General features: G+C 44.8%; 1 protein-coding gene across 4 annotated transcripts in view; it reads left to right on the forward strand.

Annotated features, from left to right (window-relative positions):
- DAAM2 (dishevelled associated activator of morphogenesis 2) overlaps nucleotides 1-25325 on the forward strand; it is a 257533-nt gene that overhangs the window by 189892 nt on the left and 42316 nt on the right. For 3 of the 4 annotated variants that reach the window (XM_045009137.1, XM_045009135.1, XM_045009136.1), the window contains exons 7-16: nucleotides 3372-3482; nucleotides 4188-4291; nucleotides 6168-6234; nucleotides 7045-7162; nucleotides 8854-8992; nucleotides 10438-10496; nucleotides 10904-11088; nucleotides 12327-12644; nucleotides 21068-21175; nucleotides 24219-24251. In XM_045009137.1, coding sequence (XP_044865072.1) covers nucleotides 3372-3482; nucleotides 4188-4291; nucleotides 6168-6234; nucleotides 7045-7162; nucleotides 8854-8992; nucleotides 10438-10496; nucleotides 10904-11088; nucleotides 12327-12644; nucleotides 21068-21175; nucleotides 24219-24251 — 1242 coding nt within the window. The remainder of the gene's footprint in view (nucleotides 1-3371; nucleotides 3483-4187; nucleotides 4292-6167; nucleotides 6235-7044; nucleotides 7163-8853; nucleotides 8993-10437; nucleotides 10497-10903; nucleotides 11089-12326; nucleotides 12645-21067; nucleotides 21176-24218; nucleotides 24252-25325) is intronic. The other variant, XM_045009138.1, reaches the window with a different exon arrangement.

Below are 25325 nucleotides of genomic sequence, written 5' to 3' on the forward strand. Positions count from 1 at the left end.
TTCATTAAAGCAACTGTTGGTGATTCCAGGCCACCTGGCCTTACGCTGTCAAGCCATAATACACTAAGCCACACTCCAGGACTTCCACTGTGTGGTAGCGGAGTCAATATAGGACGTTACTACTCAGCAATCTAGTGCTCTGTAGGTTTGCACCACGGCTGGCCGAGCAGTAGCTCACAATGCAGAGAAGCCCTTAGAGTTACTGTGGCACATGGGAGATGTAGTGTTAACAAGTGTCTCCTTGGGTGATGAGAGCTGTTGTCCAGTCACTGTCTAGAATCACAAGAGTAGAAGCAGTATCTGGTTTTCATGTTTAGTATCACTAGAAACATTGAGGTTAAGGAATATAGGCAGCTCAGTCTTCTTCCTAAACTAAGCCTTTTCAACAGGCATTCCTTCCAGAGCCCCATCGCCTGGCTTGTATTAAATATTAGCAGTATGGAACAGTGCCCATAGAAGGAAATTTGAGCAATTTGAGATTACACAGTAAAGGGAGCAAAAAGAAGTACATCTAAAATGAAGTAGAATCCTTTATTCCCATTTGATTTGCTTCCACCCCTCAGAGCTCATCCAAACTGCTTTGAGGTTTGCTGCTCACTAAAGGAACCTTATTGGATGTCAGCGATGAGGAATAATAAAATTAAGCAAGAAAAGTTTTTGCTTAAATAGTAAGAAAAACTTTTATAACCATAAAATCAATTAGTACACAGAGGTGTGGTGAAATCTTCACAGGAAATGTTCAAGTCAAGACTTGAGTAGGGGTCGGGATATTGGAGAACTGCCACACCATGTGGGATAGAGACTATGACCCTTTAAGGACTTCATGACCTTACAGTGCTCCCTTCTAGATCATATTGATGGCAGAGGATGCAATGTTGCTCACCTCACTCAATGAGCATTTTTGTTGCTGTTACCCTTCAGTCTGTTCTGCCCTGCCCTTCCCTGACTGCTTTTCACATCCTATTCCCAGCTCCGTTGCAGGAAAGGGACAGAGAACTTTAGCAGATGTCCTTTGAGCTGGATGGCTAGTGGGTAGGAATTATACTGTATAAATCTTAACATTTAGTCTGTCTCACACACATGTCCTTACCAAACCACAACAATATAATTGTAGACATGGATGAGCATATATCTGCTCCAGCTCAGTGATGTCTCCAAATAATTGATGTTTCTTGACTTTGAACAAAGGGAATTCTGACTGAGGTCAGGTTTGTGCAAAGTTTTGGGGAAAACAAAACAAAAAACTTACTTTTGGAGCTGCTGTTTTAATGGTTGGGGAAATCCTGCCCACGTCATTCCAGAGACCTATGGCTTTGGATTTCAGTCTCAAAATCTTGGCACAAAATCTGAAGTAACAGAATTAAATTCTCTGCTGTTTATCCTCTGCTTTTTGGACAACTCAAGAACTTTGGTTTTGTTGGGTCTGTTTGAAGACTGGTGCCCATTTATTGTGATTAGGGAGCACAGGTGGGTGTTGGGTGTCCACTTGAGCAATGGGGAGACATTGTAATTGTTGATCAAATGCCTGGAGCAGAGTCGCTTGCAGCTGGCACAGAAGACAAAGCTCAGACTTACTCGGCCCACTGAGCTGTAGAGAAGATGCTGGCTGTAGAAGGGGCTTAGACATTCAAGCACATAGTAACGTGGAGGTATATATGCTACGTTCAGTTACAGAAACAGATGTCAGTGGGTCCTAGGCTGGATCAGAAAGGTGTATAATAAATAAGAGAAGGGATGTAGACCATTATACAAGGCATGTATTATGTGACACCTTATCTCCATAGCGATGTACTTTTCTGGAGGTGACCAGATTACGCCTATTAAACTGATCCCAGGCATGGAGGGCTTGGCTAGGAATGAAAAGCTTTCAGTAGCCAGGGTCCAAAAAGCCACTAAGTAAAAAATGAACTTCCCTATTCAACATCTCTGCTCCGTGTGTGTATTTTAGCCATACCCACTGAGTGTATTACATTAGTTTTAGTTCTCTTCTCCCTGTACAGCCAAAATACCTTTGGAAGACTGAGCAGGATTGCATTCTCCCTAGTGCATGAGCAGCAGAATTGTCAACTGAATTCTGATTGTGGGGCTTTTGTTTAGTGTTGGTGATGTGAGAGGCAGAAGCTGGACAATTTAATTATCCTCTTCCATGTGGAATTTGCCGCTTTGACAGAAGAATCATTTTTGGATTTACAAATTGAGCACATTTGCCCTGGAATCGGTGAGAAAGGATACATGTAGAATGACACGAATAACTTATGACTCTAATCAGTTTTTAAGGGGAACTCTACAACATGAGTTCAAATGAAGTTTAGCCTAACGAGGCTGCAGGGAGCATTTGGCACCAAAACACATTAACTATGTTCTTTGTTTCAATTCTTCCCTGCCTCACAATAACATCTCTTGGTGCTTCCAAACCCACTGGTGATATCCCAGAATGCATCACTCTACAACATCATAAATACCGGATGCCATGACAGTGATGTGCCCTGAGATACCGCTTGCGAAGCAGGAAGATTTAATAAAGATTAGCTCAAAGATATTTGAGTGCCAAATGCTTCTGTAGCTTGTTTAGGGGGGAGGGACATCAGCGTGGAAATCTGGGTTTAACTCCACTTCCACTTTAGCTCTGCAGCTCACCTCTACGCTCTAAAGAGTTTGCAGCTGAGTGACCACAAGGGCTCTTCCTGTTGTGTACAAATACATTAAAAGAAGCGTATGAAGACTTGAGCAAAAATCTGCCTTATGTCAACTAAACAGAACCAAGGGAACAAGTGGAAACTAAAACCGCTCCAAGGGGTTGGTGCAATGATACACTTCCAGAGGTGGTTCTCCACTGAGGGTAGTTAATGTTTGGGATTCTCTGTCCCCTGAGGCACTGGCAGAATCCACTGTGCTAGGATTCAAGAAAAGAATGAAAAATTACGTGGATGCCACTGATCTAAATGGGCCAAGATGCATTAACCATGGAGATTCTGTCTTGCACATGCAGAGTTAAACTGACTGGAAGATGTGGGCTAGGGAAGGTCCTCTTACTTCTGCCACATAGCAAGGACCATACTGACAGGGACTTTAATGGGAAAGGGGGGGGCGGAGATTTGCTTTCCTCCAAAGCACTAGGCAGGGATTCTCCATCAGGCTCAAGTGGGCATTTTATCATTAATTATTTTTCATGGAGTGCCCCAAATTGTAATGAATGTGTACAGGTAGACGCGGCCCCTCCTCTGAACCACTTACGCTCTAAGCAGAGATGTGACACATCAAAGGCAGTCTGACTATGCTCGCCATCCGTTCACAAGGAGCTAATGTGGGAGCTGTGCAGTGGAAAGCAATGAATGTTGTTAGTCTCTCTCACCTCACCCCTTGTGTTTCAGACATTGCTGAATGAGCTAGACCGAAGCATGGGGCGCTACCGGGATGAGGTGAATCTCAAAACGGCCATCATGTCCTTTATCAATGCTGTTCTGAATGCTGGCGCGGGCGAGGTGAGTCACCACCCTGGAAATTCCATCTACTGAATTATTTGCTTTGGAAATGGCTATTAGACCAAGGGGCAAGTCTTACAGTGTTATTGAGTGGGTTTAGTTCTTGGAAAAGATGCTTGACTGGTCATATCAATCCTAACTTACGTCTTCTTCACACTTTGCTTGCAACTCCCCCTTGAAGCCCCTCCTGAGCAGACACTCCCAAATGTGCCAGTGTGCGTGGTGGTTTTGTGAAGTTCATAGATGGGAACTTGAATGAAGCCTCCAAAATTCTTTTTGCTTGTGACCCAGACTTGGAAGAGACCTAAGCTCTTGGCTCATAGAGAAAATGCCGGTTGCTTTGCTTTTCCTCTGTCCCCTGTTGAGCAACTTATAGAGCATTGTTAGGTCTCTGAGGGCTCCCTTCCCAGAAGGATACATGGAGCTGATGCAGTTATATGAGGACTTTTATTTTGAAGGGGGAACAGCAGAATACACAGTCACCCTAGAATGACACACTGACCGAAGGCCCAGTTTGAACTTGCTTTTTTTGATGGAAGGTCAGGATTGTTGAGAGAGATTCTGAGTGGGAACACGGGACATGAGTCTACCTGTGAATGTTTAAAAGCAGAAGAGATGATATTCAAAGTAGGAATTTACCTTTAAGTGAATCTGTCAAAAATCTTTTGGAGTCTGAGTTGTTTTTTTTTTCTCCCCTTCTGTAAGGACAATTTGGAATTCCGATTGCACCTGCGATATGAGTTTCTGATGCTGGGAATTCAACCTGTTATTGACAAGCTAAGAGGACATGAAAATGCAACATTAGACAGGTGAGTCATGCTATTTGACAATAGATACTCCATTATGGAGCAGTAGTAAATGTTCCAGAAATAAAGCTTCCAACTGAGTTTTTCCATTCAAGCTTGCTGTTGGGTCTCTCCCTAAAAAGCCACCCTCCCCTCCCGCCCCAAAAAAATGGAATAGCATCCTCAGAATTGGCAGATTGATTATGGAGGCCACATGAAAATGTTTGGACAAAATGTTCCAGAATTGTGCTGCTAAGAAGTAGATGATCACCAGTAAAAACAAACACAAAACACCACCACCCCACAAGCCTGATAGGAAAGAGACAGAACCACAGTTCAATAAATATATCAAATCAACATCTATTACACAGGGCTAATGTTCTGGTTCTTTAAGTCATATTTTAAAAGTTAAGATATTAAAGAGGCTCTCCAGTGTGGCACATCTGCTTTGGTGACTTAATTTAAGTTCTGTACTTTGCTTCATTGACTGAGGCAGCTTAAATTAGACTCTTCAGAAATTACAAGCCAAAATAAACTTTTTAGAACTAGGTGATTTGACCGAGATCCCTGAGGATCTTGAGGAGCCTGTAGAAGTTTATGAGAGTATAAAGTGAAGCAATGCAGAACACAAACCTTTGGAGGTATGGAGTGTGGTGGTGTGTTGTGGAGCAAATTGCCTCCTGTGGTCCACCTGTGCTGCATGGACAGGGAATGCCCCCACTGCTGTGCAACTCCCTCTTCCCCCTCCCCCGTCGTACCCTAGTTCAAACCACTCTCTGGAGGTACCAGGTGGCTTGGAGCATGGCAGCAGTTTCTGCTGGAATTACATGGATTGGAAGACAGCCAGATCAAGCCCTTACATTTTATATCTAATTTGCAAGACGCAGGCTGTCCCATCAAAACTGGGGTTTCCTTCAAACCTCAATATGGCTGAGAATACTGTGAGTGAGATTTCTTCCCAAGGATCAAACCGTGACATGCTGCAGCCTGACACTTGGTATAAATACCAAGTTAAATCCAATTGCCTCTCTTGAAGGATAGCAAAGCTGGCTCAAGTCTTTACTCAGAATATTGAAGTATGTTGCTGGGCCTCTCCTTTTACACACATACCCCATTGTATTAGCACTACTGGGCCAGCTGGTGCTCTTATGCTGGTTGAAAGCTGGCCAAATGGCTGAAGTCAGCAGTGTTACTCTGGATTGACACCATTGTACTTGAAATGAGAATCTGGCCCACTAGACTAGTGATGATTCTTTATCCAGTAACCAAGGATGTTCAACAGGAAGTCAGTGGGGCAACTGGGTCTCACAAGTTACAATGGAGCAAGGTTAGACAAAGCGAGCATGGAGCCCTGGAGGCTAGCGCAGTTTGAGGACCCCAAGCACTATGACAAAATGTCTTGTGTTTAATGGAATACTTGAAATTCTCTATGCTACATGTCATAAGAAGAATGAGATTATTCCAGCAGTCTGGCAAGCAAGCAGGGCAAGTGGATTTCCCCCTTATGCAGTGAGTGATATTATGTCAGTCAAGATACAGCATGTTGTCATATGCTATTTTATTTTCATTTTTAGGCTCTAAAAGCAGCAATCACCTGGACATAGGGACTTAAATAGGGATTAACAACTTGTTGAACCCCAGGCAATCCACACCTCCCAGCTTGTCATTAAGCCTCATTAAATGCCCTGTCCTCTGAGCATTACGGTGTAAATATTACAAGGTGTCTGGACAGTCGCATCATTTGGGGGTGGGGGGAGGAGGGAGAAGGGGTTGCCTCATCAAACCTGCCATTATCACAACCCTCTGTCAGGAAATGGAGTTCCTCTTCTCTCCCTGCCACAGCTTGGTCCAGGTGAGAGTTGTCATGTGAGTTGGTTGGATTTGTTTTCCTCTTTCCTAGGCACTTAGATTTCTTTGAGATGGTGAGAAATGAGGATGATCTGGAACTTGCCAAGCGGTTTGATGTGGTGAGTTGCCTTTGTGGGAGCTGGAGTTGCCAGAGGCTGAATAGCTGCTTTGGCTGCTGAATGCAAAAGCCTGTGACTTTCCCAAGCAGTCAGCCAGGAACAGCCAGGGCTGCTAAAGGGATGATGAATGTTCTTTGCTGTCTCTCATGTACAGAATGGGGGCAGTACACGTGAACAATGAAAACATTAAACACTGCCATGGCTCCTGCCAAAGGGCTTGGACAAAGGTGTTTTCCTCTCTGCATTGTGCAGAGTTTTCAGGGACAAAAGAGGGCAGGGGTGGCGGGAACTCATTCTCAATAGTCATGGGCCTGAACCAAAATTCTGGATCCAAATATGCCCTCACTTTGAGAGAGTTCAGCTCTGGGCGTGGCTCAGACCCATCTCTGAGTTTTCCAATAACGAAACCCAGGGTACATTTCTGAAGGTCGTCACCTGGGAGGTTGTGGAGACAGGGAGACATTGGGTGGGGGAGGGGCACATACATTGTAGGGAGGGGAAGAGTTGGTGGAGCAAGGTCAGAGGCATGTCGTCCCACCTTTCCAGCCTCCCAACCCTTTTGGGAACTGTTCCTTACGGCCACTGCAACCCAGTGTGGCAGTGCTGATCCCAAAGCTCCACCTGTCTGCCAGCCCCCTTCTCCCTGAAGCCCCTCTGCTGGGTCATTGCAAAGGGATTCCTGCTTTTTGCGGTCTTTTGCTTTTTCCTGCTCATCGCTCTTGTTAAAGAGTTTTTTCACTCCTGGATCCATCTTCCACTCTGTGTATGTTTCTCTTCCTCTCTCTCACGTTATTTCTCTGCCTACTCCAGATTCACATTGATACAAAAAGCGCCTCTCAGATGTTCGAGATGATCAAGAAGAGATTGAAGCACACGGACGCCTATCCCTATTTGCTATCAGTCCTTCAGCATTGCTTGCAGATGCCTTGTGAGTACATCCCTGCTTCCTGGGGCAGAGGGGCGTGGGGAGCCTTGATATAAGGAAGGGACAATGGATCACAGAAGGGAATGCACTTTCTTTCTGATACAGCAGAGGCTTGTTCAGACATTGTGGGTGAAGGAGCTAGGATTTGACACTGACCCCAACCAGCGGATTTTGGAAGGTTGCAAGCTAACAAGTGGCATCTTGACACTCTGCACTTGCAAACAAAATTAAGAAGCTGGGGGCCTCCCAACCTGTGACAAACCAAGCTTTTGGGGGGTTTAAATTAAAAGTTTTAAAGGAGAGAGACAGAACTCTTGTGCTCTGGGTCTGGGAACTCCCAGGAATGGGTGTCATTTTGAATTTTATCACAAGGCAATAAGGAATTAAAAAAAACAAAAACAAATAAAACCTTTGTTGCTCATTGATGGGAAATTCTGCAATAAGCATGTCTTTGGGCTGCTGTCTCATGGCAATGCATCAGGCTCTCAGACCCTAACAGAAAACTAAATCAGCATTTTCTTTTTGGAGGGTATTATATGAATGGGTTCTTAAAGTTATTTGATTAAATAATCAATTGGTAATTACTGATTGATGCTTTCAAACGGTAGTGGCCAGGAAAGAGCCTTTACCAAGATCATTATACAACTGTTTAACCCAGTCCTTTTAGGAAAGAGTCCTGGGGAGTGGTTTTAGTAAATTTCACCCAGGCTTGAGCAGTGAGACTGAGAAGCTTAGCAAGGAAGGTGGGGGTAACCCTCCTGATGTCTTTCCAAGAGGCTACATGCAGAGCATTGTTGGGCGCCTGCTGGATTTAAAAGTACAGTCACCCACCTAGCAGTTGTATGACACAGTCAATTCTTTAATGTGGTACAAAACAGCACATACGCTTTGGGGCTCAGGGTGAGCCCAGAATGTGCTACCAGAGGAGGGATAAACTTGATAGGAATGTTGTTGGGTTAGAGGCACAGTTCAGCCGTTTTGAAGTATTTAATAAAAACAGCTTTTAAAGGGCCAGACTTTGAAATCCATTGGGCCAATCCTGCAGTTCATTACCTGCTGTTGTGTGTACACTGTGTGTATTTCTATCCAAGATGGATCCTGGCTTCTTCAACGCATACCAGAGGGATCAGGTTTTTGTTGTTGTTTTTTTTAATAAACACATTGGTAACATTTTTATAGCTTATGTCCACAAAGTTGTATTGAATTGAATTACAGATAGCTGAGCATGCCAATTGTGAATATAAATATTTGTAAAATGCCTGGTCACTGTGGTATCTAGATACTTCCCCCCCTCCCCCAAAAAATAAAAAAATAAAAATCAGCCCCCAGCAAGTAGCAAAGTCACAACTCTGACCTATGGAGACAGCTCTGTAGGTGCATTTCTACACACACTTACCTGATCTGCAGTAGAAATCATAGAATTTGAATGTACTTTTCCTACTAGTCTGATTTAATAGGATTTTACACCCTTGTTGCTCAAGTGTAAATGACAATACAAGGCGCAAGACCATGCAGAACCAGGACCGATGTTCTATAATTTACCTGCAATGAGACAAACTCCCTCTTCCCCCCGTTTTGTTAAGATGGGTAGAAAGAAAGCAAGGAACATTGGCCTGTTGTCTGGGGAATACAGGGATTCCAAGCATCTTCAGATGTTAATAGTAACCCTTGTACATTGGTGTTTCTCCCTGCAGATAAGCGGAATGGGGGACATTTCCAGCAGTGGCAGCTGTTAGACAGGATACTACAACAAATCGTTCTTCAGGATGAGAAAGGGGATGATCCAGATATAGCTCCACTGGACAACTTCAATGTCAAGAACATCATTAAGATGTAAATTGTGTTAATTATTCTTACTTAATTGTGTTATCCAACACTTTAGTTGTAAATGGCACTTTAAACAAAATACCAGGTCCCTGCACTGAGGAGCTTGCATCTAGGTTACATTTTATTGTAATCTGTTATAAATTTTCTAGTTAATTGCTTTCCAAACTATAGCTTAATCTGTTCCTTATTTTCCAGGGTCTGTTTTACTTTCCTGTACTCTTTGAGTTCTGTTAGCTATAGAGCTGGTGGAAAATCAAGGAAGAAAAGTCATGAAATATTAACAAAATGGTGTTGTTGTTTTTTTCAAAGTGTTGATGAAAGTTTCATTGACGTTTTCTGAAACTTGACCAGCTCTACTTAGATCTTCTTTGTCCATGGCTTTGGGTTAATTCAGGAAGATTTCAAATAACATAAAATAAATCAGCAGCCAAACAGCATAAATAATTTTTACCTCTTCATAAAATATCTGCTCCCTCCCTCACCCACATCAGTTTTGGCCAATGATTCTCCAGTTATTTCATTCTGTGAGCTGCTTCATGTGAGAGGTGATCACATGAGCCATTCTTCCACTCAACTCCTCCCGTTCCCCCACTCCTTGTGCTGCACTGTACCTTCCAACGCCAAACCGTTTGATTGGCAGTGACCTCTGGGGGCCACTCACGGCCCATGAGCTGTAGGTGGAAAACCTCTGGTCTAGACACTGGAAAGTGCTTTGCAATACTTTGAATATAAACTCCTATATAGAACTAAATTCTATTCTATTAAAAATTATACAGTGCCTTCTGTGAGCCAGAGCTAAGTGCTCATTAGCTGTTTTGAAAAATACACTTGACAGTTGACTTCCTTCTCTCCATCCCAACATGGGACCTCATCGTTGACCTTGCACCTGGTCTTTTTTCATAGTTGCTCCTTCTGTTGCCTATCTAATCACTCCTTCTCCTGAGTATTTTCTTTCACTAGTGAGAAATGGCCATGGCAGTCTGAGGTATTGACATTGTCTGGCAATTGATACATTATCTAAAATATAGTCAGCCTCTCTCCAAGAAACAAAAACACAACTGCAAAAGTGCAATAAGGCCACCTACCACTTAAAAAAGGGTCAGGATAATTTGTGACCAGCAGTAGTAATAATTGTAGCCATGAGGGCTGTGATAAAAGTAAATAGATGTCATACTGCCAGGATATCCACGTACCACAAAAGGGATCAGGAAGGATCCCCACTACCCCATGTATAGCATTAAACAATAATGCAGGCACATTAAGAGCCAATTATCAGGTATTGGTTACTGTGGGGAGCAGGATACTAAACTAGATAAACCACTGATCTGACCCAGTATGGAAATAATACAATTCAGCAAGTTGTCTTTTCCAGTTGTCTTTCATTGTGGCTAGTTGCCCACAGGGCTGGATGGCTCAGAATAGACCATAAATAAACTGGTTTCCTCTTTCAGGCTGGTGAATGAGAATGAAGTGAAACAGTGGAGAGATCAGGCGGAGAAATTCAGAAAAGGTACGTGATCTCTGTTTGAAGAACTGAGGGAGATGTCCTGATTTAACCACACAATGATAGACAGTAGAGATGGAGATGACCTTTTTGATCCTCCAGTCCATATCCCCATGGGACAATGCTTGTTTGGTTCCAGTAGTATATTTCCCAATGCCTTCTCTAGTCTAGTTTAAATGGCTCAAGTGATGAGGCTTCATAGGTGATTATTCGACAGCTGAAGAAGCATCTGTCAAGTAATATATGCTGAAAATCAGTCTACATATTCCTTGGTCCAGTTTCATCCCATTGCTCCTGGTTATAACTCCCCACCACCACCAGTTTGCATTATTTATCTCAATCTATCTTACATCTCCTTAGAGAGCTTTCATGGGTTTTGTTTAATCAGTCATGCTTCCTCATTCTCTCTGTAGAACACGCAGAGCTGATGAGCAGACTGGAAAAGAAGGAAAGAGAATGTGAGATAAAGACCCAAGAGAAAGATGAAATGATGAAGACATTGAACAAGATGAAGGACAAGCTGCAGAAAGAATCGTTGGAACTGCGCCAGACCCGGGACCAAATGACAGACCTGGTAGCTCAATTCAATGAGTTCTCGGTATGAGGTTGAGACTTTTCTTCTCATCCCACAGAAGCAAATGAATAATGAGCAAAGGCACAATAACGATGAATTGTGTGTCTGCCCCCCATCCCAAGGGAGTCTGAGTATATAGCTGCAAAGCTGGAGGCTTTAGGATAGGTCTGTGCTGCAATCGGAAGTCTGATTGCAGCATGGATAAGACACACCTGCACTAGCTTTACCCATGCTAGCATGGCTAAAAATAGCAATGAAGACAGGGCAGCATGGGCTTCAGCATAGGTTGTACAAGCACACTGAGACTCATAGGTGTGTACTTGCATTGCTAGCCTGTGCTGCTGCCCAGTCTGCTGCATCTCCACAGCTATTTGTAGCTGTTCTCGCTTAATTAAAGCTAGCACAGATATGCCAGCCCATGTTGCAATCTCACCTCTGATTGCAGCATAAAGGCTGCATAGACCTGCATTAGGGTCCAGGGTATGTGCCCTGGTAAAATAAACAGGGGTCAATGCCCACATGTCTATAGATAGTCTGTCCCCTTCTTTCGTTGTAGTCACCCTCTTCATTTAACCATGCACAAAAAGCTGAGGAGTGCATGTCCCTTCCCACAATGCAGCAGATGTCCATAATTTGTGTTGAAACCCCCAAATGGAGCGTGTTTGCCCCTCACCCCCAGAGATGGCTGGAGGAATGGAAACATCACCAGTTATACAGGTATAGGAAATTGGAGGTGACAAATGCTCCTTGTGGTGCTTCTGGAGGGACTGCAGCTGCTTCTCTGCAGGCCTAACCTTTCCAGCAGCTATGTCCTGCCTGGTTCAGCACCTTCCTCACTCCCAGCATGCCTCAACCTCCGGGAGCCCAAATGCAGCCCTTAGAAGCTAGTCACTATGGATAGGGGTTTCCCTCCCGTCTTTGTACTAGTGAGGTTAGTTGGCATATATTCAGTATTTCAAAAATCATGCGTCAGCCCCCCAAAATTCATGGGATCAGAAGAAAAATACATTTTGCCTTCTTTTACTGACTCTGTGTTTTGAGCATTTTAAGGGTCATATTTTCAAGCTCGTTTCTATTGCCACAAGGGCTAGAAACTTACTTTCTGACTTTCAAATGAAAGCTGAGATTCTCCCTTATCACAAAACTCTGCAATCTGGGGCTTTAAGAAAAACACCAAATATTATGAGAGAGAATCACATCAGTTGGCAACATGGAGTTACTGTACATTTTAAACATCTTTTGCTTCTTCTTTTGTTTTCCAGCAAGGTGGTGGCATTTCCTTCACACACCCTCCTCCACCCCCTCCTGGTGGCCCATTAGCTTTGCCCTCCTCTCTGATGATGGAGTGTTTGCCCCCGCTGCCACCCCCACTCCCATTCTCCGGCTGTCCCCCTCCACCTGCTCCGCCACCTCCACCGGGAGGGCCACCTCCCCCACCTGGAGCCCCTCCTTTTTTCAGCATGGGGATGATGCCCCCTCCTACAACCACCTTCAGCAGCAGCGGGACCAGCCTGAGGAAGAAATCTATCCCACAGCCTTCCCACCCACTGAAATCCTTCAACTGGGCCAAATTGAGCGAGGTAAGACACCACTGCACCCTCAACACCCCATCTGCCCTAGTCAGGAATTACCACAGGTTGGCTGGTGCCAGTGGGGAGCTGTTCAGGATGCGAGAAGTCGATGCCTTCGTGTCTCTCTTCAGATCAAGGTTGCTGCCCTAAAAGAGGGCACTGTATTTTCTTCCGGAAAGTTGCACGGCTACAGTGGAACCCTGTGGGTCTGAACCATGTATATTCCCAGCAGGCCCTAGTCTAGGGCTTCCGCAATGAACCTCATCCCAGTGGACTGCATTATCATGACCAAGGCACAGCCTAGACTTTCCTGCATCAGATCCAGGTGTATCTATAACTAGGAGAGCAGCCACAGTGGAGCTTATGTCATAAACCAGAACCAGGTGTCCCCTTGGCTCATGCCTAGAGCTAGCCCCTCCCTACAAACTCTAATCAGGGAACAAGAGCATCCCTATTGTGTGACCAGCTAGCATGTTGTGGGCAGAGCATAGGGCAGATGTTGCGGAGTTGACTTCTAAATTAGCCTACGTTACTCTGGCAGGGGCCAGCCTCTCAGAGGGGACAGCAGCTTGTCACTGACATCACTTATGTCGCCATGTCTGTACGTGAACCCTCCTCTGCCCCTCTCACAGTTAGACTTGCAGATTATTGCCTTTACTATCCCTCTTGGTAGGAGAAGTCCTTAGAGACGGGGCAGTGAGAAGCGGAAAAGAATTCAAATTGACTGTTGCACAGCTCGCTCCTTTTCTGCCACCCCTGCAGCCACTCCCACCCCTCTGCTTTTCCCCATCTTGCTGGATTTTTTTTCTTCCCTTCTCTTTTGGGTGTTTTTTTTCCACAGATAAAAAAAGTGTCTGTGTTGAATTTGGACAGCTGCCTAGAAACCCACGTTCTTTTTTAGACTGAAACTCACCCGGGGCCCAACTCAGGCATTCGGAATGAGTGTCTGGGGACCTCTGGAATGCCACAAGAATTCACTCTCTCTCCTTTTCTTTAAAATAAAACGAAGTGAAATATTTGCTGCACCGTCTGTGCTTGTCTGTCAGGGCCACGTGGGGGTGTGGGAGAGAATGTAAGAGTGGGGATTTATTTTCCTTTTTAGAACATGGGACTTAGTGCGCTGAAGAAAAGAAATAACAACAATACGTATATTTTTAAAAAGCAAGAGGCACAGGTGTTTCTGTTTAGTGCACAGTAACCACAGGCTTATCCTGCCCTCTGGTTAGGAGTGGAGGCAGCTGTGCTAATAAAATTGAAGGGCTGGGCGGTGAGGTGGGTAAAAGATGCTATTTTGGGGAATGTGGAATAGTTTGGGGAGGTGTAGGGGGCAGGATGTTCCTATAGGAGCATTTGTCGGTGTTCGTGTTTTGACTTTGTCAGCTTTCTGTGGATCCCAGAGATTGTGGTGCTGTCAGTTGGAGGGTAGCTGGGACGGTTGTTTGCTGTGACAAAATGTGCCCCCCCATAAGTTGATGTTCCTCACTACAAGGGAGAGGAACATGTTTGAGCTATCTCCCTCAGAGCTGGTGGGTTCCCCAAGCCGCTACTGGGCACTTCCTCTCTGCTCATTGCTGTGGAGAGTGACTTATGGGTTTTAATCCTACCCTCAGAACCCAGAGTCAAGCCAGAGCAAGGCTGGTTTAATGGGATCATCTTTAGTTTTACTTATTTGTTGGCATTTCTATGGTGCTCATTCCTGTAGTCTCTAAGCACCCCTCAAATACTAATTTATTAAGCCTCACAATCAATCCACCTTGTAGGAGGTGGTATCTCTATTTTACAAATGGGGAAGCTGGGGCATAGAAATGGTTTGTTTATTTGTATCACAGTAGCACCTTGATTCCCCAGTCAAGATCCAGGACCCGTTATGCTAGCTACTGTACATACACATGGAGACAGGCCCTACCCTTATGATCTAAATAAACAAGACAGGCAAAAGACAAAAAAAAGTTTAAGTGCTTTGCACAAGGTTACATGTGGCATCTGTGGCAGAAACAAGGATAAAATCCAGATCTCCTGATTCCAAGCCTGCACCTTAACTGCAAGACCTTCCTTCCTCTAGGGCCACCCAGAGGATTCAGGGGGCCTGGGGTCTTCGGCGTGGAGGTCCTTCCGCTCCGGGTCTTCGGGGCACTTCGGCAGCAGGTCCCGGAGTGAGTGAAGGACCCGCTGCTGAACTGCCGCCGAAGACCCGGAGCAGAAGGACCCCTTGCCACTGAATTGCCACCGAAGATCGAAAGACTGAGAGCGGAAGAAGCTCCGGGTCTTTGGCAGCAGGTCCTTCACTCGATCCGGGTGTGTTCGGCAGCACTGAAGGACCTGCTGCCGAAGGTCTGCCGAAAACTCTCATGGGAGCCCCTGAAAACTCTCGTGGGGCCCCTGTGGGGCCTGGGGCAAATTGCCCCACTTGTCCCCCCAGGTGGCCCTGCCTTCCTCCCCCAAGAGCTGATGAAGGGACTTGGTGATCTCTTGGACCATAGCATGTTTTGAAGTGAATGAGGGTCAAGGTTTGGGGCTCCTAATTCTATTGGGTGCAGCCCATCCCCTCTGGACAAAACAGGGAGGAGAGTTGACAGGCTCCAGAAGGAGCAGTCAGCACCTTTGTGGGTGGTGGAGTGAATGGAAATGGAGAGGGGAGGGGGAAATCGCAGGCCCTCTGCAAATGTCTTGAGAAATGTAAATTTGCCACAAAGGTTGTTTTTGTTCCCTTATTTTTAAAGGCTGCTGGGCTCAGCACAGAAACCAAGTGCTGAATTGGCCGTGCAGAGTAAAATCTCCGTATGCCCTTATTGTGGGCCCTGAGAGGCCCACGTTGGCTGGGGCATTGTGTGTTCATGTGCCGGAAAATTGTATGGTCTGTGTTGTACCACTTCTGTGGCTCCACAGAGGAGGGTGATATCCAGGGCAGCAGATCCTGCCCCATTCACCAGCATTAACATTGGCTTGGAAAGGAAGGTGCCCATCTATTGTGCATTATGAGAATGCTGAGCTGTTTTCTAACTCTTGTTGCCTAAGTATTTGGCAATAATTAATCACATCCCACAATTTTCATGGGCACTCCGGGAAAGGGAACTCACCCAGCACTCAGCTGAAAGATGTCTGTGCTTTGAGGAAACTGCACCAGCTCACGAACAATGACTCATTAATTCACCCTGAGACACACAACCTCTATTAGCTTTGTTCTGAATTGATGACTGGTGTCAAAGAGACTTTGATACCATAGACTGAGCTCTAGTTAATGCCTTCCATGCCGCAGCTCCATCCCAATACTACAATACTGTTTGATGGAAGCTACTGGTTTTAAAAGGGATGGGGAAAAGACACTAAGCACTGCAATGTGGCCATTGTGAACTCCCTGGAAGATTTCCTTCTTTGCTCCTAGACTGAAAATGGGGGTTGCTTCCCCCACCAGATCATTCCATCCTGGGGTTTACACAAGGCCTAGGGCATGCTGGGACTGGATATTTGCTATTAGTTCAAAATATGAACCAGATCTAAACACCCTGAAAGTTTGACTCCAGATGTGGATTTGAACTCTCTCTTCTCTTTATCTTCATAATAAGTACGAGTATATTCATTTGAAGCTACCAGAGTAACTGGTTTACTTGTCTACTTCTGTTCCTGTTACCTGCTGGCCAGCTACTATCAGCTCTACCAAATGAGCTGAAAGGGAGTCTCTCTCTAGCAGCCAAGCCCAGTGGAAGCTGTGCTGCGATTGCCCCATCAGGAAGGCTTTTATTCTGCATATACCACAACCTCTCTTGTGTGAAGAGTCGTGCAAATAACTTTTCACATAGAGTGAAAAAAAATCACATATCAGCCAAAAGAATTGTTCCCCTGAGGTTGAATTTTTCCACAAAAACATGAAACTGTTGCTGCTGTGAAAATGACAAATTTCCACTTGTGGTGGATTCGTGACAACACAGTGGGATTTCCTTGTGAAAAGTTGTAGTTGCTGGGGGAAAATTGCAAAAATACACTTCATTGCAGGTTATTAATATTGATGGAAAAACAGTGGTTTTGCACAAATATTCTCAGGGTAGAACCCTTGAGTGTCCTGCTTCGATGGGGACACTGTAATTTCTTGGAGAGCTCTGTTCCGTGGGAACATTCTTCATGAGTTACTACTGAAATCAGCGGAGATTCTTTCTTCCTTACAGAAAGTGACACACAAGGTGCTGAGACGTTCTTCAGTAGAGAGCTCCTTAAACCAGTATGAATGCCATAGCCAAAAGAGTGATCCCCAAATGAGTCCTAGAGTGAGGGGATCCTGCCACTGGGGACTGACCGTTCTAAAGGGAGATGGGTCTCCACCCCATCTGTGACACAGCCGGCTCTCCTCCCTAGGTGGGGAAAATGAAGGTCATGTGAGCTGTGAGTCATGTAACTCAACCTGACCTAGCCGAGTGGCCTGGGGAGAAAGGGGAAGTGTTGGTAGCAGATGGCTGCAGAAAGGTTGTGAGGGCCAGAAGAAAGGACAAGGCAGGCAGAGGCCTGTGAAAGACCTCAGATAGGCAGGCATTGGGGGTAGTTCTTCAGGAAAGAGCAGGCAGCAACTCAGAGAAGCCCAGGAGGGGCTGAGAAGAAAGATGGAAAGGAAGGAGCTTGGGAAGGGCTGAAAGCCAAGCTGAGAGGGTGGGCAGAAGAATTAGAGAGAAGACCGACCCTTTGGGAAGGAGGCCATGGACTAGTTTGAGACTGGGACCAAAAACAAACAAAGGAACTCTATTTCCCAGGAAAGGAAGGACTTGTGTTAAGGCTTTAGCTGGAGGCACAAGTTACAACAGCAAGCCCCTCCGGCAGCTGCTGTAGCAGGCTGAAAATGGGAAACTGAGACAGGGCTGCTGCAGAGCCACCCCAGGCCATGAGAGGGCACTGTGGAGGTGGCCACCCTGTTACAGAACTACATGGGGAGATAGGATTGCAACATCTCCCCGTGAAATGTTCACTGTTGTCTCAGGTGGTTCTTTGTGTCTTAGATTTTGCTTTGCAATGAAATGGGACAAAGTAGCTGTTGTCAGTCAAAAACATGCCTCCCCTCCCCCCCCAAAAAATTGAAGCTACATTTTCCTCAAAATGAGCCCAAATAGGTTTGTTTACATGGGTAAAGGGATCCATTATTATGGGGGGGATCCATTTTTCACCACATTTTCAAGCTTGCAATGAAATGTGAAAAAAATCAAATTTCAAGCAGTTTCACCTTTCAGTTGTGAATAGTTTGCATGCATCTAGTGGTTGCCTGCCCTAAAATTCATTGGACATGCACAATTTTCACAGGTTTCTCTTGACTTCTAGGAGAACTAGAAAGTCCTGAATGTGTCTGGAGCCTCCCAAAGTGAAGTCATGGCTCACTCATGCTCTGAAGTTATGTTGATGCATGATGGAGTTTGATGACTTGGAAACAGCTGGCAGCCAACAGAGGACAGGGCTGCATGGACTTCCTGCCCTGTGCAGCCCCTTGCTTTGTCATCTTCATAACCCTCCGGGCATTCAGCAGACTGTGCTGCATTTCAAACACGCAAGTGCGGAAATGAAGTGACTGCAGGAAGGTTATAAATATAATGCACCAAAAGCCCATCTCAGTAGAGCAAATGCTTCATTATGACTCATCCTGACTAATCTCATGTTTCTCAAACTACACCACTTCCCACCATTTCTTAGCTAATCACTAGGGGACCCTGGGAAATGTAGTTCCTGGGTTTAGTTTCTCAATGTGGGCCAAGACTTGTGCAAAGCAGAAAAACCACAGAGCTTGGCAGACTTGTAACAATTAAAAAAAGAAGTAAAGAATTTTTTATTTTTATATTGCTAGTTAGGGACCATAAATATTTTTATGGAGCCGGGGGAATCATTTATCATAGCAACCACACTGTGAGTCTGTTTCTCTTAAAATGCTCAGTCTCTCTGGCCAATGACAAGAAACTATCAGCCAAGCAGCAAGAGCGCAGCAGAAGAAATTGTCTAGCAGCCCTCTGCAGCTTTTCAAGGGTCGGTCTCAACACAAGAATGGAAGGGACAGCCCCTCTGTGTGTGCACTCTGTGTACTGAAGGCTGTTCTGCCCGCACCTCTCTGCATAAGGGATTTCCTTAACTGGTATACGTCTTCAGCGCTTAAACTGGGCTGTCTGGGATTGAAGTTCTTTTGTTCATGACATAGACTGTCCCAGCCTTGGATGTGTCTTTATAGGTTCATGTAATATAAAACCAAGAGATGGGCAAAGCAGCTTAGATAAGACAATACCTGGCATGAATGTCTTATGAAATCGGAAAAAGTAGGGGTAACTTTCTGTTTGCTTTTTTCATTTTTTTCTGGGGAAGCACATGACAGGGAAAACTTGCTTCGATGCTCCCTTTGTCGTTCTTGTTCCCAGGCAGATCAGAAATCCAGTGAGAATCGCCTCCCTCCCATGATCCTTCTAGCCACAAGGAAATCTTGCTCCCATTACAGATTTCCAGCCTGGTATTTAGATCAACGGAGTTTGAGCAGCTGTTTTGGTCACACCCGAACTTTCACTTTACACAACATGTGCCACACAACTTCTCTCAGTGCTTATCATTTTGATGGGGTCTCGGGCTTTTCCAGAAAGACTCCCCCACCCCAAATAGTACAGCTACACATCCAGCTAGTGATGGGGTGACTCAGAAAGGGTTGAGAGCTCAGAGAAACATCAAGAAGTTTTGGTGCTTGTCTGGAACTTCAGGTTCTACAAAAACAGGCTGGAAAGTGCATGAGAACTAACTTTGTCTGGATGCTTCTGGTTGAGACTGGAAATGGAATCCAGGAATTGGAGAACATGAAAATTAGCTTTGGTTTCTAAACCTTGAGGTTTGGGTTGCTTGTTATTTCAGCCAGTTCATCCCATTCTAGTGGCAAGGTCCAAATGTCATGACCATGATCATGACTTTGCAGTGGCCAGAAAGGACCACCCTGGATGTAGAAAAAGTCACAAAACTATTGGTGAGCCTATTAGATTTTGGGTTCTACTCCATACAGTAGGTTTTCCAGGGCTCTCCCTCACTCACACTGGTTTTCCTCTCTCTGTTTATGCATCCATGAGCTGCCTCCAGAGAGGAAGGATGTTGGTTTTGCTTTGCACCTTCCCACCTTGTTAGGAATTTCCTCCAGACATTTCAGCCCCCCCCCCCCCCTTTTTTTTTTTTGGTACCCACATCACCTTGAGCCTTGTGGCTTACATTTCTCTTGCTCCTCTAATGAGTGTGAATGGGAAGTGGAACCTGTTCCTAATTAGTTCCTGTAATGATGTGTTAACACACTTTGCTGCATGGGTGCACCTTAGGTACTTGAGAGTTAGATCCTCTTGGGGGCAGTTTCATTGGCTTTCCTTACTTCCTGTCCACAAGACCTCCTTGCTGGGCTGTTCTGCAGTGCCTTCAGGTCCTTCATATTTCTATCTTATTATGTAGTCTGATCTTTTTTCACCTCACTGGAGTGCTATTGCCCTGGAGGGACAACTTATGGGGAGGAGAAGGTAGTTCAGTCTCCAGGGGCTGTTCAGTCCATGGTGCCTCTGCTGAGACTGCAAGAAACATCAATAATCCTTCTGCTAGCTTAGAATGACAGCTGGCCGTAAAATTCAAAGGCTTTCAAAAGCTTCCTTGTGACAGTGAAGAGCATGTAGTTGTGAGAGGGCACCTGGCTCCCCCATGTTGGTGACTCCCTTTTTCATGCTAACCACGGATGGGGGAAGTCTGCCGTACATCATGCTGCCTTTACCATTGTGACTGTCAGTGCTGCTGTTTGAGAGGTTGGATATGGATCACATCTGTTTGAGACCTGTGGGTATCTTCTGGTGTGGACAGGGGAGCCCATCCAATAGGAGATGATTTGCCTTTAAAGATTGGGAGAGAGTCACTTGGAAGGAAAACCTTGAAGACTCCTTGATACCCATGCAGGGTGTATTCCACACCCAGTTAAGGTTTGCAGCAAGGTCTTGTGAAATCTGCAGCTGGAGAGAATTGTGTCTGGGATTTCCCACACATTAGAGTCCTTGCTAAATTTCCTTCTTATGACGACAACCCCTGCTGCAACATGACCATATTCATCTGCAGCAATTGCCACTGTTGGAAGGAAACGTACCCATGGGATCTTGAGTGGTATCTGCGATGATGTAGTCTAGTCTTGGAAAGTGGCATTTTTAAAGGGGAATTGATGTAATGCAAATTGCAAAATGCCCAGGTTAAAAAAACAGCCCCATTAATTTGTATTAATGTTTCTCTTTGGACTAGAAAACTCTGTCTTACAGAAACAAAACATGCCCCCAAAATGACAGCAGCATCCTGTGCTGTGCTGAGTGGATACAATAGTTGGGTCTGCCTTGCTGGAATTGGATGTGCTTACCTACACTGTGGTTTGTGCTTACCTTCACTGTGATTTGTCTCCTGAACATATGATTTTTCTCTTTGGGTTATAGGAGAAGATCCATGGCACAATCTGGCATGAAATCGATGACTTAAAGGCTTTCAGGGTGCTGGATCTGGAGGATTTTGAAAAAATGTTCTCTGCTTATCAAAGACACCAGGTAAGGGTGGGGCTCTTCCCCCCCCTCCCCCCAGCACTGCAGGCCTTGAATTTCTTGAGACTCTGGATCAGGGTGGGACACATTAGTAACTGGACCCTTCACTGGCACCAGTGGGGGTGGGGAGAAACCAATAGGGGGTTACTTCTGCTTGAGAGTTTAGAGCTCCCTAGAAAAGCACAAGAGTGGGGAGGTGGGTGGAGAACTGTTAGTGAAAGTACAGCATGCTGTTGCCTTGATATTTAATCCAAGTGTGTAGCCCTTGGATACTACAGATCCCAGCAGGTAATGCTCTAATTTAATCTGAGCAGCAGCTAGCTTCTGTAAAGCTCTTGAACTTTGTATTCAGTGCTCCTAATCTCTTTCTACCTTTTTTCCTTCTTATTCCTCCAGGGTAAAACTCTGGGCAGCTACAGAGTATTGAGCTATGTGACCAGAATTAGCTGTGTTTTGCTTTCTCTTTTTTCCAAACAACATATTGGCCAAACTGGCTGAGTTACAGAAACTGTCCGAGTTACAGATTATGACACTAACATCATACTCTAATAGCAGCCATTTATTAGAAGGTCTTTTTCCCCCTCCTCCTATTCTTGGAAAGCAAGTCACCTACAATCTGTCTGCTTCCCAGGAATGAGATTCAGCAGGAACGGGGCTGGACTTCTACCTCCTTCCCTCCCACAGATTTCTCTAGCATTTGGAATGTGTTTGGGGAAACTTTCTTGCAACACTACAGAATCAGGCCATTGCTCCTGAGTTTGAAGACAGACATGGAAATGATAGCTAGAAGCTATTTTGACGCTTAAATATTGCCCCCTATAGTGTTGCAGAATTACCAAGTGAGACTTAGCTGGCTTTGTTCTCTCACTCGTGTCTCAGAATTTTTCATCCAGTGTTGAATTAGAAACATATTAAAATAACTTGCATAGTCTGATTTAATGGCACAAACATAAGGAGTTTAGTCAAGGCTTCCCTTCCCATCATTAGCCGGTACCACTGAGTCTACACTAGGTATCAGACTTCTATTGTCAGGCATTGGCAAACTGGTTCCAGTGAAAGAACTAACCTGGGCACTGTATCTCCAGCCATCATAAAAGCAGGATTAGCAGAACTCTTCTGATTCACTAACCCAACGGTGTGTAGATGAGCATCCCAACTTGGAAGCTTTCGAGGTTCCATTATATGATGGGAATGTTGCACTTTGGTACTCATTCTGCCCCTGCAAATATCTTGACATTTCAGAGGTGTTGCTAGGATTACTGACCGACCAGAACTGTCCTAATCTTGGGATGTTCAGATTAGGCAGATTATTTGCATGAGAAAAGACCTCCAAAATATCCTCCTAAGGTATTTACTTCTCAATAAGTATCCAATTTAATAAGACTAAAGTACATGAAATCCATTCCTTGTCCATGGCTGGCTTTAGGCATTTGCAATAACCACAGCTGTGAGGAACCCTGAATCAGTGCTGAAACAGACAGTTGCCATCTGTACATGTTAGCAGCCATAATAGCAGCAAGACACCATCACAGTGCAGTGATGTTGCATCAACACATGAAGCTCCAATGTTTACATCTTGATGTCATTGCTAGGAAAGGTCTTCCAAAGTCTTGCCTCCTTTTGGGCCCCAGAATCTAAAGCCGAGGCTGTCCTTGTCTGCCAACTCTTAGTTAGAAACATAATATTTATAGCTGCATTACCAACCACTGAAAAGCAGTTTGGCCTGTTCAACCATAATCTAACCTGACCCTAACCCCTTCCCACTGGAATGGAGCCATCCTCCGAGAATGACCTCCAGGAGTCTGAGAATGGTCCTTTTGATCCTTATAAAAATACTATAGTACTTTATAACACTGCAGTATCACTGATGTAAGATATACTAGTGTAGAATACCGTGGTATGTTTTTGTACTAAAGGTTATTGACTGTATTCCAGCTTTGGCTTCAGTTTTACACATTTTTTTTTCTTTAAATATTCCTTTGTTGCTCCTTTAAATGATGATATTTCCTTTTTCATCTACATGCATTCCAATGCAAACTGGATTCCAATCAATAAGTCCTCACCATTTCTTTTTTAAGGCCAAGCAACCAAAGTTCCTCATGAGTTAAAATCTGATCAGAACTTTTCCAGTTGATTCACACTTGGTCTTTTCTTCCTTTTTATTGTTGGAAATGCTCCACTCTGGCCAACTATGTGATTACTCTGGGTTCGTGACTTTTAAACTTCATCCAAATATCTGTGAAGAAAAATGTCAAAGCAAATCTCTGCTCTTTTGCATTTGAAACAGAAAGTGAGCGTGTAAATAAGGCATTTCTTTCTTTTGCTGCTATTAACATGGTCTTAATATATTTTTCCAGTTTCATTTGTTAAACTGCTTCTTTATTTTTAAAGACAAAAGGATCTGTTCTCCCCTCCCTTGGCACATGTATCTCCTGCTGGTGGCTGTGGGCAGAAGCAGTGTTGCGTCCAGTGGACGAGCATTGGACTAAGAGGCAGGTCTCTTGGACTCCTCTCCTGACTCTGCCACTGACTGTTTGTATGATGTTGACTAAATCATTTGAGCTTTCTGTGCTTTAGTTTGCCTGTCTATAAAATGGGGATAATACCAACTGCAGAAGGGTGTCGTGAGCTTTAATTATTTAGTGTTTGTAAAATGCCTTGAGATCCCTGGATGGAAGTTGCTCTAGAAGCACAATGAGTTATGATTAACAATGGGGAGCTATGTATATGCATAAGGAGAGGAGAACAGAGCCTGGAATGTTAACCTTGGCAGCTCTTTGGATAAGGACTGTGTCCTAGATTATTAAAAGTATTGAGGTGTTGCTCCACTCAGCGTCGCAAGGCCCAAGTACCATTGACTTTCCATGAGCAGAGCAGTGCTTAAATACCTTTTCACAATCTGAGCCTATGTTACTTGCAAATAATTTTATTCTCTTAGAAAACTATGTATGGCTAAAATCTGCCTCTTTGTTAAACTTGGTATCTTTATCTCTGTGGCTAATGTTCGGCATGTTTCCTTCTCTGTTATTTGCGGCTGCTGCCTGCATAGGACCTGCTAACTAACCCCTCCTCCTGTAAACAGGTGAGTACCACTGTCTGCCTCCTAAAAACAAACTATTGGCTTGCAAGATTCTCCTGTGGCATGCAGACCAAAGACAACACACAGCACCATGCAAATAAGGGCCCCTGTGCTCATCTAGTGCTCGATTTTCACCAGCTCCTGCCTGGGTGGGGAGGAGGTACAAGGAGCTCCCCTACTTGCATTCATCCGGGGTGGGAGGAAGCTGAACACTAGCATTATCCTTTCACTCAATTGTGCAAAATGTGGAGGTCTTGGTCTGGTTTCTACTGACAGGTGACCACATCATGGAAACCCCATCAGTGTAGCTTGCCCTCATTGGTCCCCTTCTTGACCATTTTTAGCAGAGGTGCCAAGGAACAAATGGGGCATAGAATGTGAAGTCCTCAACCGTAGCAATGCTTTCTGCAGTTCAGTGTGTGACACACCACAGTAGGGCACTGTGGGGAAAGTTTACACTGACCTGCCCACACCTGTGTTGGAGATGACTGGCCTAGAGACTGAAGTCACTTCAGGTCCCTTTCACCAGCCACAAAACAGTCAATAAAGAAAAGCTTCTGTCTGTGGGGCAGGAAGATGTTGAGGCTTGAGTTGGGAAGAAGGTTTCAGGTCATTTGACAGTGACCCTTCAGGGCAATTGAAGAGCAGAGAAGGTAGATGAGAGAGGAGTCCGGTTCAGTCCACCTTATCTGGGAGGCTCATAGTCCTCAAAGACCAGGAGGAGAGATAGAAGTGTGTGTGCACATGAAGTGAAGAAGTTCAGGCTCACTTGTCTACTCATCGCACTACAGGCACCTTAAGTAAAATCAGAGCAGAGAACACTTCAAAGGAAGGTATAGCTTTCAAAAATGGGTTTGTTCTGCTGTTTAGTCCCTGCTGTCCTATAATGAGTCCTGGTCACCAAGTCTCTGGGAACTGCCCTTCCCAGAAAGTCCTATAAGAATCTTGGCCACCAGGGGAAGCTGATGCATGGTTGTGGTCAGCTCAGTATTTTTCAGCATGTTAAGGGACAACAAAGGATAAGGTTGTGTGGTAGAAACAACTCCCCAAGGCAAGTTTCTTAGGTTGGGATTTTCA

This window comes from Mauremys mutica, chromosome 3 (assembly GCF_020497125.1).
Source record: "Mauremys mutica isolate MM-2020 ecotype Southern chromosome 3, ASM2049712v1, whole genome shotgun sequence".
Taxonomy (NCBI): domain Eukaryota; kingdom Metazoa; phylum Chordata; order Testudines; family Geoemydidae; genus Mauremys; species Mauremys mutica.